The sequence below is a fragment of the Nilaparvata lugens genome, chromosome 8, assembly GCF_014356525.2.
Source record: "Nilaparvata lugens isolate BPH chromosome 8, ASM1435652v1, whole genome shotgun sequence".
NCBI classification, from domain to species: Eukaryota; Metazoa; Arthropoda; class Insecta; order Hemiptera; family Delphacidae; genus Nilaparvata; species Nilaparvata lugens.
Genome location: NC_052511.1, coordinates 5,409,037 through 5,425,678, shown reverse-complemented (window position 1 = coordinate 5,425,678; position 16,642 = coordinate 5,409,037). Strand labels below are relative to the sequence as shown.

Here is a 16,642-nt window from a genome sequence, read left to right as displayed (position 1 = left end):
GAAAAGTCAATCAACTATCTTATCACCGACGAATTATACGAGGTCAATTGTAATTGAAAAGGCATTTCAAGTCTCAAGACATGGATTTGGAGTATTTAAGTAGTAGCTTATAAGTAGATAAAAATGCTTTAGACGTCCATCAGTTATGTGATTATTTTTATAGGTACGCTGTCTATGTGATTGTGATATCGTTATTATAATATGGTAGTTTGATGATAAAACTGTTTTTGATACATGATTTGAAATGGTCTTGAGAAAAACCTTCGAGATAGAACTCAATGAGAAAGATAATTCACTATATAAGTATTATTATGAAGAGATAGATTAGGTTACGAGTACATTCGAATTTCTATTGATACAAATCTTTAGTAGAGATAGTGATTTATGAAAGATTGTAATGATATTTTCAAATAGAAATTTGAAGAAATGGAATAAGAAAGTTTAGGGTGAAAAAATTTATGATAAAAGTGGAGTGATCTGTAATCAAAGTCATAAATTACTAATTGTTATTGGAATGGGAGAACAAAAATAATTTGGAAGGGAAAATAATTCTATTCAGCAAAGTTCAATTTGGAAAGCAGTGCTGATGTGGAGTACTTAACGATATGTGAAAAGCTTATTATTCATTTATTTATACATTGGTAGATACAATATCATTCTCAACTATGAATGATTGGGAAAGGAACGACAGGCTTAAAGCCCAAAACTGTATTATTATCGAAAATATTCTAAAAAATATTCAACTTAATAATACAAAAATTGTGATTATTCAATATTGAAGGCCGTGAGCACCTTGAAAATACCGCGTTGACAGAAACTAAATAACAAACATATTTTAACTAACATATTCTCAATTAAATAATAAAACATACTCTGGTAAACATTTTTCAAAAGTTCAATTCAGTGAATGAATGACGGAGGATATAATGTTAACAACTAAAACTGGCTGAATATTGATCATTAACTACCTATTGAAACGCTACAAAAATATTTGAAACGTTCATTGAATATTTAAATTTTCAGTCCAATATTCAGAAATGAATATATGACAAGGCTACAGATGGAAATACAAGGGAGATTGTATTTTTTCAACATTTAATTTGAATTTTCAGTTAATAATTCAGACATGTTTACAAGGCTGTAAATAGAATGATCAAGCACTAACTTCATGTTATAGTTTATTTCTAATTTTCAACTGTATTTTCAAAGATTCTTCAAGGAGTATTGATCAATCAGAGTAAATAATTCACTACTATAGTGAGGTCCACGTTATAATGGCAGTGGAGAAAGATAGGAGAACAGCTTTACCGATTCTTTGCCTTGCCACTACCTTCTATAGAATATAACTGATACCGGTTTATCTGATAAAATATTAACAGTTCATTCTCTTTAAAAAAATCATCAATTATTATTCTATTCATCAAGAAAATATAACTTTCAATGATAAACTAATAAATTTTTGTAATCGAGATCGATTAAATATTTCACCAATTAATTATATTTCTACATTGTTGAGAAACGATCTGGCAACGTTTCAGAGCTAGAAATGAATAACCCTATCTGCTTTCAATGATAAACTAATAAATTTTTGTAATGGACATTAAATATTTCACCAATTAATTATATTTCTACATTGCTGAGAAACGATCTGGCGACGTTTCAGAGCTGGAAAAGGATAACCCTATCTGCTTTATCGAATTATAGACAACGTTCCATAGGTAGAAAAAGATAGCGCTATCGGCTTTGTTGGATGATATACAAGGATATCAACACCAACGTTAAGCAAATTCTGCTATTATAACGTGAACTTCACTAAAATGTCAATCATATACAGGGAAATGTGTTGGATATCAACACCAATGCTAATCAAATACTGCCATTATAACGTGGACCTCACTATAATGTCAAACTTATACAGGAAAATGTGATTTTTCTTATAGTTTTAGTAGGTACTCACCTCATAGATTCCAAAACGGGTCGTCGAATAGGTTAGTTGTCTGCATAGGGAGGCCGACAGTCCACTGTACAAAGCGAGAACTCCTTGTTTACGAATAATACTCAATGTCAACTTTCCAATAGATATCTTTCCTTGCTGCTGGGTTTGTAGGTGGACCTGCGATGACAAAATTAAAATTATACATCATATTTAATGCATTCAGACTCTCTTGAAAAGAGTAAGATTGACATAATACTTTCAGACATTAGTATGAAAACGAATTCATAGGACAGGTATAGTAACTCTAAATTAATTTTCCCAACTCCAGTTATTTAGTTATTTTATGTTAAGTTCATAAAGGTGCGTACAGACATAGCCACCTCTAATACAAGGCCCTGGCCTACGATATTGCAACGTCGCAGTGTAGGCCTAGAATCTAATACATGATTGGTGAAAAAGATTTTTAAAAATACCAGCTGATCTTTTCCACCAATCATGTATTAGATTCTAGGCCTACACTGCGACGTTGCAATTTCAAAGGCCAGGGCCTGTTATTAGAGGTAGCTATGGTACAGATATACGCGCCGCGAACATGAACAATTCACTTTTAATCAGCTGACTATATCTGTATTTTTACAGAAACGGTAAGATACAGATATAAAAAGCTTGGCATCAGCTGATTCACTTTTAATCAGCTGACTATATCTGTATTTTTACAGAAACGGTAAGATACTGATATAAAAAGCTTGGCATCAACTGATTTAAAGTGAATTGCTCATGTTCGCGGCGCGTAAATCTGTACGCACCTTAAGGTGGGTATAAAACTCCCCAGGGACACGTCATGAATATAGTTTCACAGGATAATAGAGTATTGAAATGTAACCAAATTGAAATGTAGTATTACAGGCTCAATATTTAGTAAGTAATAATATCAATACTGTATCAAGTTAAAATAGGATCAAATAAAAAGAGTATTAAACTTGACTTCATTTTATAATTTTGCATAAAAAGTGTTTCAGTACAAGATAAGTAGTGTAAGAGAATGAGGTTCTTAAAAAATGTATTTAACCTTATAAGACACATTTCTAAGTTGTAAATCCTTTTGTATAGATTTGTGAATCTTTAAATTAATTAACATCAACCATACACTATATTCAATTGCATAAATACATCTTTGCCTTTTTGTATTTTATGATATTTTTTTCAATACTTATAAATTTAGAACTAGATTTTTTCAAACATTTGTATTAGGACGGCAGAAAGCATTTACGCACATTTATATGAGCTTGGCAAGCTCAGCCCACCTTGTGTGGGACTCACAAGTCACAATTCCTAAGCTGAGAGCCAATCATGCGGAAGGCATTCAAACACATTCGTGCGTCCCCAGCATGTCCATGTAGGAGGCACCCAGCATTATTACTATATTAAAAAAATCACTAACTTATATGGAGATCTCTACAAGTCTCTATTTGAAGTATAACAAAAGCTATTTCGAAGCCATTTCACACCGTCGTAGCGTAGCTTGAAATAAGACTGTTAAAAACGTAGCCAACGTATCTCCTAATTTTAATCAATCTGTCCATTTCAAACCGGCTACGCTACGTCGGTAGATTGATTAACAGTTGGTGATACGTCGCCTATTTCTTTCAAGCTACGCTATGGCGGTTTGAAATAACCTCAAAGCTGGTAATAAAATTATACATGGAAATATTATACTTGAGCAAGAAGTTTATTTTTATTTGAAAATAAGTAAAATCCAAGTCGATTTTGGACGCTCACCTTTAACAGGTCCAAAGGATGTGTACAGCACGCCGCTCCAGCTGAGGCTAATCCACCAAAGTACCACCTACTTATACGTTGCACTTCTGTCATATTTCTTATATATTATCTGAAACAAAAAATACAGAATGATCAAGAAGTTGTCATCATTCATGTTATCAACAAAGATTTACAACTCATAACACAATATACCTACTCATGTTATCATAATATATAACATATGACTCATGTTATCAATGAATATATAATTTTAAAGATAAATTCAGCAGAAATTGTATACTGTAATGATTTTTTAATAAAAAAATATTTAGTTAAATAATTCAAATTAAATTAATCTGTCTCGGAAACGTTAATGCCAATCAAATTCCTACTAGTATTTTCAAATTATTTAACTTAGGACCAATCTGTTAATTACAGTAAAATATATGTTTGATATTTTTCAATCTTTGATACTGAATTTATTATACCAACAGTAGTTTCCATGAGAATCAAGTAATTACACTATCATAATATTGGCAAGCACAATAATATATCAACATACCTATTATAATAGAGTAATCATGAAACAAAATTGCCAGCAAGATAAATTATCAATTTCAAGGTGAGAGTGAAAGGTGACAGAAAATTATCCATGAAAATAGATTTGCAACTAGCTCACAATATTATCCAACTATAATAAATTTATGAATGATTCAAATAAAAGCAATATAATAGACCTACAGCAGGCTCAATTTAATGAAATTTTAGAATAGTGCAGTAAACTTATTCATGATGAACTTGAAGTATTCTCATGAGTAACATAATTATAATTTTGAATCAAAAATAGATTGATACCTGTAGCTTTATTACAGAAAAATTAAGAACAAAATAGATTTAGGAATCACGGACAATATTTCTCGTGAATAGCATATTGATCTATTAAAACTTCTCAAGGACTGAGCTGAATATATTTGCAATGGATTTTGACAGCCAAATAACAACACAGAATTGACAGGATAGCAACAATTCTTCAGTAAAACAACAGGTATTTGTCAATGTATACAGTAATGGATGAATTAAACTTGACGTACCTAATCGTAGTAAAATCAAGAGGAAAGTGTTTAATAATCTTGTAAAATCATCAACTTGTATGGTTTTTTATATAATTAAAATGCTAATATCTATTCAAGTTCTAGCAGAGTAGCAGACAACTTTACTCACTGTTCAAATTTGAATGACATTGTGGTTATGATTCCATAACCTCTAAAATACCGGTCAAGGACAACAGCTGGCTCTCCTGATGCATGTATTTATTTGAGAAGCGCTGTCTAGTGAACAAATGATCAACTAAATTACCAATGGCTCCAAATTCAAACCAACGTATATCTATACAGCATGAGAATGTACTATTCCTTCCTTTATTATCACTATAACAATAGTTAAAATGGTTTGAAATTTATTATATAGCGTTTATAAAATTGAAGCTTTTCGTCAAATAGCTTATATACAGAAAATAGAAAATGATAAAGACAATAATTATTACATTGTAGACTGAAACTAGTAACTTCTAGGTTTGTGGTTGTGAATACTGTTTTCTAAAAGGATATTATTTTTGTAAGCCCACTTTTTCTGCACATTCTTTCAGAGTCGCTATGTTTTATTGCAACTTTGCACGAGTCTGCCATTATAGCAAGATCATCAGCAAAAGCCAAGTAGGGTATTTTTTCTTAGTCCCAAGTGAGATTGGCTTCCAGAGGTTTCCTTCTTTGAATTTCTTCTTCCACTTATCCAGTACTAAGTTGAATAACAACGGAGACAAACCATCACCTTGACTGACACCTGTCTTTATTTCAAACGGATTTTAATGTTACTCGTAAAGGCATATGGCTGTGCAATAATTTATTTATAAGAAATTCTTGTCGCTTCCCACAACAATTAGACACTAAAACACAGTGATGAAACCATGGATTCCCAAAGCCAGTGAGACACTGAACCTTAACAGGAGAGCCAATTTAGAAAATTTGAAGGAGGGAAGGAAAATAATTAGATATAGTCTTGGTCCAAGATTAACTGAGAACGGTTATAGATTACAAAAAATAAATTAGTTGAGCAACATTCAAATATTGCAACAGACATGAGAAAAATACCTATTAAACTCTTTGGTCTTATCATGAGGCTTCCCAATCATTTTTAAAAAATAGAACATTTGATAGGCTATCACATAGAATCAAGCGCCTGCAAATCCCGTTGGAAGGGTGACCACTTGTGCCAACTCCTCTGAATATGATTCATGAGTTGAAAATCGATTCCAGGTGGTTCTGTATGTGTTTGGAACTCATCGCTCATTATCATCCGCCTCATAGCCCACGCACAAGCCTGAAGTTCATTTGGGCATCACCCTCAGAAAAAAAGCAAAGAACAGAGGCGACCGTTTTTCAAAAGCCAAGATCATTTCAGAAAATGGAGAAATGCTAGAAAACTCTCAGTGTTAGATACTAGCGGTGAATAAACAAATTGTGCAATGATAAAAACATCTGAAGTCATTAATATAGATGTAGAAGACCGCTGGCGTACCAGAGATTTCAGGTGTTTTTAGAGTCGGCAAAGCAGGAAGCTCTCCGATTGGCTGATTGAGTTGTCGCCTTAAAAAATGCCTAATAAAACGCTTGAAAAACGCTCAATGTTGTCTAGCGTTAATTTTTGAGCCCAAATTATGGGATAAAAATGGTGTATGATAATAGCTTGAGACTTCTATTATTCATATCATGAGATTTTTCCTGAAAAAAATTCCTATGGGGACTACGTTCCCATTAATTGCTTTCTTCAACCATAAATGTATATCCAAATTTGATAAGGCAATATAATACAAGTTTGAGGAAGAGTTTTCAACAAAAAATGTTTGAGTATCAGAGAAAATGTAGAAGGTCATAACAAAATCCCAGCTGATTCTTAATTCCTAAGCCTTTCATTTCCAATGTATTTCCACTTTCATTCAGTGTGGAATTCTCCAATGTCCAAATTCTGTTATGCAGTAGGCCTACTTGTATGAGGAGACCCTTATACTTCTTAATTTTAAAAGACAGTTTGACAAATCCTGATGAACTTGTAATACAATCTCTATAAAACGAACTTTCACATTCACTTCAATCTAAGGAAATCTGTAGAAAAATCTGGAAACTAGATGAAATTGTAATACAATCTCTAAAAAACAAACTTCCACATTCTCTAAATAAATCTGTAGTAAAATCTAGAAACTAGATGAGATTGTAATACAATACAATCTCTAAGAAACAAACTTTCACATTCCCTAAGGAAATCTGTAGAAAAATCTAGAAACACCACAAAATTTTAATTTGAAACAAGGGACTACACTAGTACCGCGCTTCTCTGCTAGATAGCAGCACTGTCACCCGGCGCTCATTTCCGCAATCCCATCGAGCGCCCGCCCAGCCCAGCCGGGATCTGAGAGAAGCAGCCAGCCGACCCAGAACCGACAACCCACATCCCAGTCGGTGTTATCAGTGCAGTGAGAGTGAGTGAGTGTGTGAAAAATAGTTGCGGCCCAAAATTTTGGATATGGCGGAAAATCCGGTTGCCCCCAAGCAGGAGGATTTCAACAATACAGGTGAATAATTTCAGAGAATTTGTAAATCCGGGGAACAGCTCTATGTAAACAATGCACATTATCACAACCCACCCCAAGATCTCACCCCTTACAACCGACAAGGGGTGGGAACGGTTCTCACCAGAAATTTCTAAACATTTTCCACAGGAATTTTCAACAGGATTTTCCAGTGATTTCATTCAATGTTGAAGTTGAAGGTTGGCAGTTTTTCTGTAATATTTTTGAAAAACAAACTTCATAGTTTGGTTGATAGAGTGGTCGTATTGTGATGGAAAATAACTATTGTATAAAGATACTGATATCATATTTGCTTTTTCGAATTTGAACATAATCATTCATGATATTCTAATAATCAATGGTAGATGAGTAAATTTTATGCTTCAGTGATTGATTAAAAATATTGCAGTTTTCAGCTTCTATAACCTAAGGATTTCCAAACTTAAGACCACGAGGTCACGCCTACAGGAACTCCATCTTTAGGGGTTGATAACCTCTTGATTACATTCTCGGTTGAAAGTGGAGGTATTTTCCAATGATAAACCTGTATCTTTCTGTCATTGATTTTCTCCAATTGGAGGTTTCAATTTGAGAGAATTGAAAATTTAATCTGATAATGGTTTCTTATGCTCATCTCATGCAGAAACAATTGATTTATCGAGGAAACATTACTTTATTAATTAGAGATATTAGCAGTGAGTATGGAATATAATTACATTCTATACTCATTGAATATTAGAGCAAGAGATATATATGTAAATCAAGCAATAAATCGATTATAGAATACCGAAGTGGAATGGGATATTATAAATTTGATTGAGGATAAAAGGTTGATGTGGTATGGCCATGCTAGAAGGGCGAGTGCTAGCAAATGGATAGGGATGGTGACTGATTGGAGTCCAATTGGGCGAAGGAAAAGAGGAAGACCTAAAAGATCATGGAGAAATGAGGTGGATGAGGCTATGGAGGCCAGGAATTTAAGGGATGGTGAATGGGAGGATAGGCAAAGATGGAGGTCTCGACTAAAAGAAGGAAGACGGTGAATCACTGTAAAATCTTATTATATATATATATAGAATACCGACCTCAGAAATGCATTCCTCTCAATAGGCGATCATAAATATCCATATTAGCGGGTATACATGTGTATTTTAGACGATATTAAGTACCTATTCTTCCAATAAACCATTTTTAACATGGATCTAACAGGTATATATGTGTAAGCAAGTAACTCATTGTAAACTGGATAACTTTTATGAATCCTTACAATTATTATTGAAAAATTGTTGGAGTTGAGTTTTCATATAATTCCTACAGCATCATACTTTTATTTTTTTAATTGCGGATGATGCCCACATGAAGCTATTTCTTGTGCGTGGGTGATGGTTAGTGTAAGGGTAATTCAATGAGATGAACAAAGTCCATGCCAACCCGGCAGGATTCAAACCCACAAAAACATTGAAGCTAGACTGAACGGTGCAATGCCTTATTTTGTTTATTGAATGGAATCAAATTGTACCTTTCTCTCCATTCTCTTTATATTAAAACTATAAGGCGGGATGCACACCGGAGAAACGCATTTTGTGAAGCCCCCTTTCATGAAACTTGTTTCATGCAATCCGTATCACTCGCTCATGCATACAAAAGAAACGTTCCCTGCTTAATCTTATCAGTCGATTGCGAGCAACTTTCGTTTCACGTTTCCTGAAACTTTTTTCACGAAGGCGTTTCTCCGGTGTGCATCCCGCCTTAATAACAATTGAAAAGCCGTACGAGATTTGAACATATCTTCCTTGGATTCATGATACGCATGTTGGTCTTGAAGACATTTTTTTGCTTTTTGTGTAGTTGAGAAGTTGATATTGTGGTAATTATTCACATTGAATGAAAAAGACTAAGAAATTGTCAAAAAACCACTGATTTATTAATAATTAGAAAGACCGGTTTCGGTTATTACACCATTGTCAATCTCTGATAAACAGAGATAAACAGTTTATCAGAGATTGACAATGGTGTAATAACCGAAACCGGTCTTTCTAAATATCAATAAATCAGTGGTTTTTTGACAATTTCTTAGTCTTTTTCATTCAACATTTTTTTGCCTTATTTTGTTTATTGAATGGAATCAAATTGTACCGTTCTCTCCATACGCTTCTTTCAATCAAAACTATAAATATCCATATGAAAAGCCGAACGAGATTTGAACATATCTCCCTTGGATTCATGATATACGCATGTTTGTCTTGGTGCCATTTTTTCACGCTTGGTTGTTTTGATTCAACTAAAGTGTAGCATAGAGTAGAGTAGACAGGAAACATGATACCCACTGCCCAGTCGGTTCAATGTTGAGTTCATGGTTGCATCACAATTAGGCAGGTATTTTGAAAGGGCACTACTTATCAATGAAACCTCCATTGCCCCTCTACAACAATGATTATCATTGTCATACTATTTTCCGGCTAGTTGAACTGATAAGTGCTGCAAATTACCACGCCCTGTTTACACGCACACACACACACAGGCACGCATTCGTTTGTACAATACAGTGATGACACTTCAAATTAAGTGGTAAACTTTAAAAAGGGTCATATCTTTTCAGTCGACACAACCAGACAAAATCAATGAGAAATTTGACAGATTTTCATGTTTTATTACAAGAAATGACTAATTGGTATTTCTTAATTGAGCTAACAAAATTATACAATATTTAATAACAAGAAGAACAGCAACCAAGCCTGAATTTAAGAAAGAAAAATAATTGGCAACAAGAAGAAAACCAATTAATTGAATTTGAAACCGACTTCATATTATCAGAGACAAATAATACAATAGAATTCAATTAACGGTATCTTTCTTCTATGATATTATCAAAACCCTTTCAATAATTTATGAAAAATCTAGTAACAGTTTTTGAAAGCTTACACATTCTACATTGGGGGCCGTTTGCACAATGACAGTTTAAAATAAAATATCGGGGCACCGAGCTTCGCTCGTTATTTTTATTTATTGATAAACAGAACACAATTCTCTAAAATGATCGTGTTCATATTTCACAGCTGGCTATATGTCATCTTATGAATTTCGGGGATGCGATATTTTGATTTTTCACATACTCACTCGCTCACTCACTTTTTTACTATCCACAGCTGTTTCAACCAAGGATGAATTATCCTTTTAATGTCGTTCAGCGAGTTTTCTTAGGCTGAGACCTAGTGCAATCAAATCTTTGTATCATAAACCTACTATGTTCTAAATTTCGTGAAAATCGTTAGAGCCGTTTTCGAGATCCATTAAACATGAATAACCAGATATAAAAATAGCCAGATATATACAAACAGAAATTGCTCGCTTAATATAATAGGATTTCATTTTAAACTGGATTGAATAATTATCCATATCAAGTCTCGTTCATTATAATGTGGTTCATCTTTAGTTTAAGCCATCAGCTGATTAAATTCAGTTTATGCTTTGACTGTACAAACGGGCCTAAGAATTGGAAAAATAGTGTGGTGAAGCCCTACGATTGGTCATTGGCTGTTCCAATGACCAATCAGAGTTGAGCTCGACTGTCATTGGACGGGAGTATACACGTTCAAATATTCCAAAAAAGTATGGCCATGAGAACCATTAAACTAAAACAAAGGAAAACTAGTAATGAGAATCTTCCATTCTTACTCATATTATACATTTGGTTATAATGTCTGAAACTAAAGAGTCTAATGATAAGTTACAGTATTACAGTTACATGTTACAATATTATTTATTAATTGACCGAGCAAAGTGAAGTCTGAAATTCAAGTCGACGGTTTGGCATTTCTCTTAATGTTTAAATGATTGAATGTTTAAATGTTTATATGTTGCGCATTTACGGCGAAACGCGGTAATAGATTTTCATGAAATTTGACAGGTATGCTCCTTTTTATATTGCGCGTCGACGTCTATACAAGGTTTTTAGAAATTTTGCATTTTGAGGATAATATAAAAGGAAAAAGGAGCCTCCTTCATACGCCAATATTAGAGTAAAAATCAGACTATAGAATTATTCATCATAAATCAGCTGACAAGTGATTACACAGATGTGTGGAGAAGCCAGTCTATTGCTGTATTTCCATAAGGTCTATAGTTCCAATCAGGTACTTGTGGATGAGAATACTGCGTGAGGTCTACTGTTCACAGAACTACTAGTAATATAGAATATTACTTACAACATGAAAAACAGTGCTTAAGGAATGAAAATGGTTAAATTGCAGTATGTTTCAAAACGTTACTTTGAAAGCAATTTCATTGGTATGAATAAATGGAATAAATCCCGAAACAGTTTTCAGCTAATTACCCTTTCCCACAATCCCATTATGCAGCTTACAGCCCATATGCATGCATATTACAGCCACAGTATTATCGACTCATTATCGATACATCGAGGGTTATGGCGTCCCACAATATCCCACTCAACCTCAACTACTCTAACAACTTGGATCAGAATCGGTGGCTGGATTATTGTAAAGCTCTTGCAAGCCTCAATTAGTGCAGACCCTACTTAAACACCCCTACAAAACTATAGAGAGTTTCACGTTATGAAGAAGTTGGCACCTGATTAACTCAAAGGTTGGTTATCATTATAAATAAAAATATAAATTTCAATAGGCTACCCTTTTAAATCACTTTCAAGTCTTGAAAATGGCATTAGTGTCCGAAACATGTTGTGACAAAATAATTTAAAAGGGTACTGAGATTTTGAATGAAAAAGACTAAGAAATTGTCAAAAAACCACTGATTTATGGTATTTGTGGTATTTTGACAATTTCTTAGTCTTTTTCATTCAATATGAATAATTACCACAATATCAACTTCTCAACTACACAAAAAGTACTGAGATTTTATATTAAAAGTAGCCCTTAAGGAAAAGACAATAAAATGTTCTTATCCTTGTCTATCATTGGACAAAACAGATATTTCTTTTACTTTCTAGCTCTGCACCGTTGCCAAACCAAGCTCTGATAGGAATATGACGAGAAGAAAATGTGATGGACTATGACAATATTCAATTCCAATTATGACATTGATGGAAAGATATATTTTAAAGATGATGGTTTTTTGATCAATTTCGAACTGCAATGTATTGACACACTATTTTGATGTTTTATACAGCATCATGCAGTCAATTATTTATTTAAATAACAATTTCACTCACTCACTCAAAGAAGTATTTCCAGCTTTTGAAGAATAATTGTTTATTTACATAAATAGCTGAATGCATGTCGTTGTTTAAAACAAGGAAATAGTGTGAGATATATTTCATTGGCGAATATAAGATATCCGAGATTTATTTTCTACCTCTGCACCGTTGTTGCCAAACCATTTGTAAGCTCTGAAGAAATATGATGGACTACCACAATATTTAATTCCAATTATGACAATGATTTAAGAATGAAAAGATATATTTTAAAGATGATGGTTTTTTATCCATTCCGAACTGCAAAGTATTGACACACTATTTTGATGTTTTATACAGTGACATGCAGTCAATTATTTATAACAATTTCGCTTACTGAAGTACTTCGAGCTTTTAAAGAATAATTGTTTTATATACATAAATAATGGACTGAATGTCGATGTTTAAAACGTTGTTTTATTGGCGAATATAAAGGTGCGTACAGATATACGCGCCGCGAACATTAGCAATTCACTTTTAATCAGCTGATTATATCTGTATTTTTACAGAAACGGTAAGATACAGATATAAAAAGCTTGGCATCAGCTGATTAAAAGTGAATTGCTCATGTTCTCGGCGCGTAAATCTGTACGCACCTTAAGATATCCGAGATATAATTTACACTATGAACAGAGAGATGTTGTGGAATTTCTCCATATTAAGGTGAAATTTCACCTTAATATCTGAGATATAATTGATCATTATTAACAAGACTAAACAATTAATATCAGATCAGATTTACGGGGATAAATGGAATCACAGCTATTTACTGAAGAAGGAAGTAGAAAAAGAGAAATGACAACAATGCCTTCCTATCATTTCCGCTGATTTAAAAACGTGAATCTCACTATAGACCCATTCTACAACATGTTGACTATCACACTTCTAAAGTCTGAACAGTACTTGAATGAAAATGAACTAACTACTAGTTCTGTGAACAGTAGACCTCACGCAGTATTCTCATCCACAAGTACCTGATTGAAACTATAGACCTTATGGAAATACAGCAATAGACTGGCTTCTCCACACATCTCTGTAATCACTTGTCAGCTGATTTATGATGAATAATAATAGTCTGATTTTTACTCTAATACTGGCGTATGAAGGAGGCTACTTTTTCCTTTTATATTATCCTTGAAATGCAAAATTTCCAAAAACCTTGTATATATGTCGACGCGCAATTAAAAAAGGAACATACCTGTCAAATTTCATAAAAATCTATTACCGCGTTTCGCCGTAAAATGCGCAACATATAAACATGTTTCAAGTTCAAGTTTTATTGTTTACATCAGCAATACAACAAAATAAAAAAACATCTCATCAGATACCTATAACTAACAATTTAAAGATACTAGTCACTTCTGAAAGGTTAATTTGGCACTATATCATAATGTATCAATAATACAGTAGAAATCAACTTTAAACTGTCCGTGAATAGGAGTTTGAATAATGGGACATATGAAAAAGATAAGACACATACACACACGCATTCACACAGTCATCAATATTCGACAATTGACACATCAGAGCATTCCCCTTATTACATTTAAACATTAAGAGAAATTCCAAACCGTCGACTTGAATTTTAGACCTCACTTCGCTGAGTCAATTAGAACATGATGTCTTCAAGTCAATTCTCAATCATATGATAAACACGTAATTGACAGCAGAGAAAGTACTTGGAAGTTGTTGAGAGAGAATTCTTTGGCGATATTTGGTATGAGATGAGGATCTAGTATATTCTAACTACAACCATATAAGTTATCGCATTATCGTGATACACCAACATTCCGTTCAGGACTGCAAAAATGATTTCCGCGAGCATACGGATAAAGAAGGCAATATTGCTACTCTACTGGTATCTTATTGGTATTCAAGAAGAATACGGCTGATATCCACTGGAGACGAAACTGTCATCAAGAGAGAAGAAGAAGAAGAAGAAGAAGAAGAAGAAGAAGAAGAAAGAGAAGTAGAGGAAGGAGAAGTGGAGATGAAGGAGAAGAAGAAAATGAAGGTGAAGATGGAGGAGAAGAAGTAGAAAAAGACAAGAGGAGGTGAAGGAGGAGGAGGAGGAGATGAGTTAGAGTTATTCATTCATGTAGGGTACAGTTGATTCTGGCTTATACACTGATTCACAATAAATGATAGTATAGTTGATTATTCAACGGATTTTACAAAGTATGATAGATTATTATAAATCAAAATGAAGATTGAATGCAATTTGATACAATATTGTAATGTAACCACATAAATCGACTGTGTTTCAACAAATATTTATTGACTCACTGGAAAGAATTTAGAATAACATCCTTCCCATTAGCATAGAGGAGGAGAAAGAGGAAGAAGTGGAGAAGGAAAATAATAATAATAAGATGAACTAGAAGAAGAATAAGAAGAAGAAGAAGAAGAGAAGAAGAAGAAGAAGAGAAGAAGAAGAAGAAGAAAGAAGAAGAAGAAGAGAAGAAGAGAAGAAGAAAGAAGAAGAAGAAAAGAAGAAAGGTGAGAAGAAAGAAAGCATGTAGGAGGAAGAAGAAAGAAGGAGAAAAAGTAGAGACGAGGGAAGGCAGTAGATATGAAGGTAGACAGATGAGGAGAAGAAGTGGAAAATAAGAAAATGAAGGTGAAGATGAAAGAGAAGAAGTAGAAAAAGACAAGAGGAGGTGAAGGAGGTGGAGGAGATGGATTAGATTAGAGTTCTTCATTCTAGCAACTAATAATTAATTCTGGCTTATACACTAATTTACAATAAATGAATGTATAGCTAATTATTCAACAAATTTTACAAAGTATTAAACATTATTAATCAGTATGCAGATTGAATGCAATTTGAATATCGATAATAGCCTACAATATTGAAATGTAACTACATAAATCGGCGGTATTTCAACAATTATTGTAGACACTCTGAAAAGGGTATGGAATAATATCCTTCCCATCAACTTACGACGGAGGAGGAGGAGGAATAAGAGTAGAAGGTGAAGAAGAAGAAGAAGAAGAAGAACAATTAGGTACCTTTAAAATCTCTAAGATTGTCTACAATATCCTACAGTAAAACAAGCCTGTACCTAGTGCCATCAATCGGTAAACTTGGAAAGTATTCTGTGAGAGTGTTGGTTAGAGTTGCTAGGCTGTGATTGGCTGTGGGCGTGGCTGTTGACGAAGCCTAAACAAAGCGGACCAATAACAATGTGTCAAGTATTTGAACGCGGTCTAACATACACTTCTTCGAGACTCCAGTTGATCAAGAATCAACACTTGTCTTCAAGAGAGAGATGAAGATGAAGAAGAAGAAGAAGAAGAGAAGAAACGAAGAAAAAAGAAGAAGAAGAAGAGAAGAAACGAAGAAAAAAGAAGAAGAAGAAGAGAAAAGAAGAAAAGAAGAAGAAGAAGAAGAAGAATATCCCACAGGAAACGAGCCTGTAGCTAGTGCTACCTATCGGTAAACTTGGAAACTATTCGTGAATGTGTTGTTTGCGTTGCTTGTCTGTGATTGGCTGTGAGCGTGGCTGGTGACGCAGCCTAAACAAAGCGGACCAATCACAAGGTGTCAAGTATTTGAAGGCGGTCTGACATACACTTCTTCGAGACTTCAGTTGATCAAGAATCAACTCTGTGTCTTCAAGAGAGAAGATGAAGATGAAGAAGAAGAAGAAGAAGAAGAAACGAAGAAAAAGAGGAAGAAGAAGAAGAAGAGAAGAAACGAAGAAAAAGAAGAAGAAGAAGAAGAAGAGAAAAGAAGAAAAGAAGAAGAAGAAGAAGAAGAATATCCCACAGGAAACGAGCCTGTAGCTAGTGCTACCTATCGGTAACTTGGAAACTATTCGTGAATGTGTTGGTTAGAGTTGCTAGGCTGTGATTGGCTGTGGGCGTGGCTGTTGACGAAGCCTAAACAAAGCGGACCAATAAAATGTGCAAGTATTTGAACGCGGTCTAACTACACTTCTTCGAGACTCCAGTTGATCAAGAATCAACACTTGTCTTCAAGAGAGAGATGAAGATGAAGAAGAAGAAGAAGAAGAAGAAACGAAGAAAAAGAAGAAGAAGAAGAAGAAGAAACGAAGAAAAAGAAGAAGAAGAAGAAGAAGAAGAAGAAGAAGAAGAAGAATATCCCACA

The 16,642-nt window shown here is 33.9% G+C and overlaps 1 protein-coding gene across 1 annotated transcript in view; it reads right to left on the bottom strand.

Moving 5' to 3' along the window:
- Positions 1 to 16,642, bottom strand: part of LOC111064202 (mitochondrial dicarboxylate carrier) — an 80,697-nt gene that overhangs the window by 20,269 nt on the left and 43,786 nt on the right. Inside the window, 2 exon segments of the mRNA XM_039433804.1 lie at positions 1,958 to 2,113; positions 3,716 to 3,824. Of these exon segments, the coding sequence (XP_039289738.1) occupies positions 1,958 to 2,113; positions 3,716 to 3,808 (249 nt within the window). The 5' untranslated portion in view covers positions 3,809 to 3,824.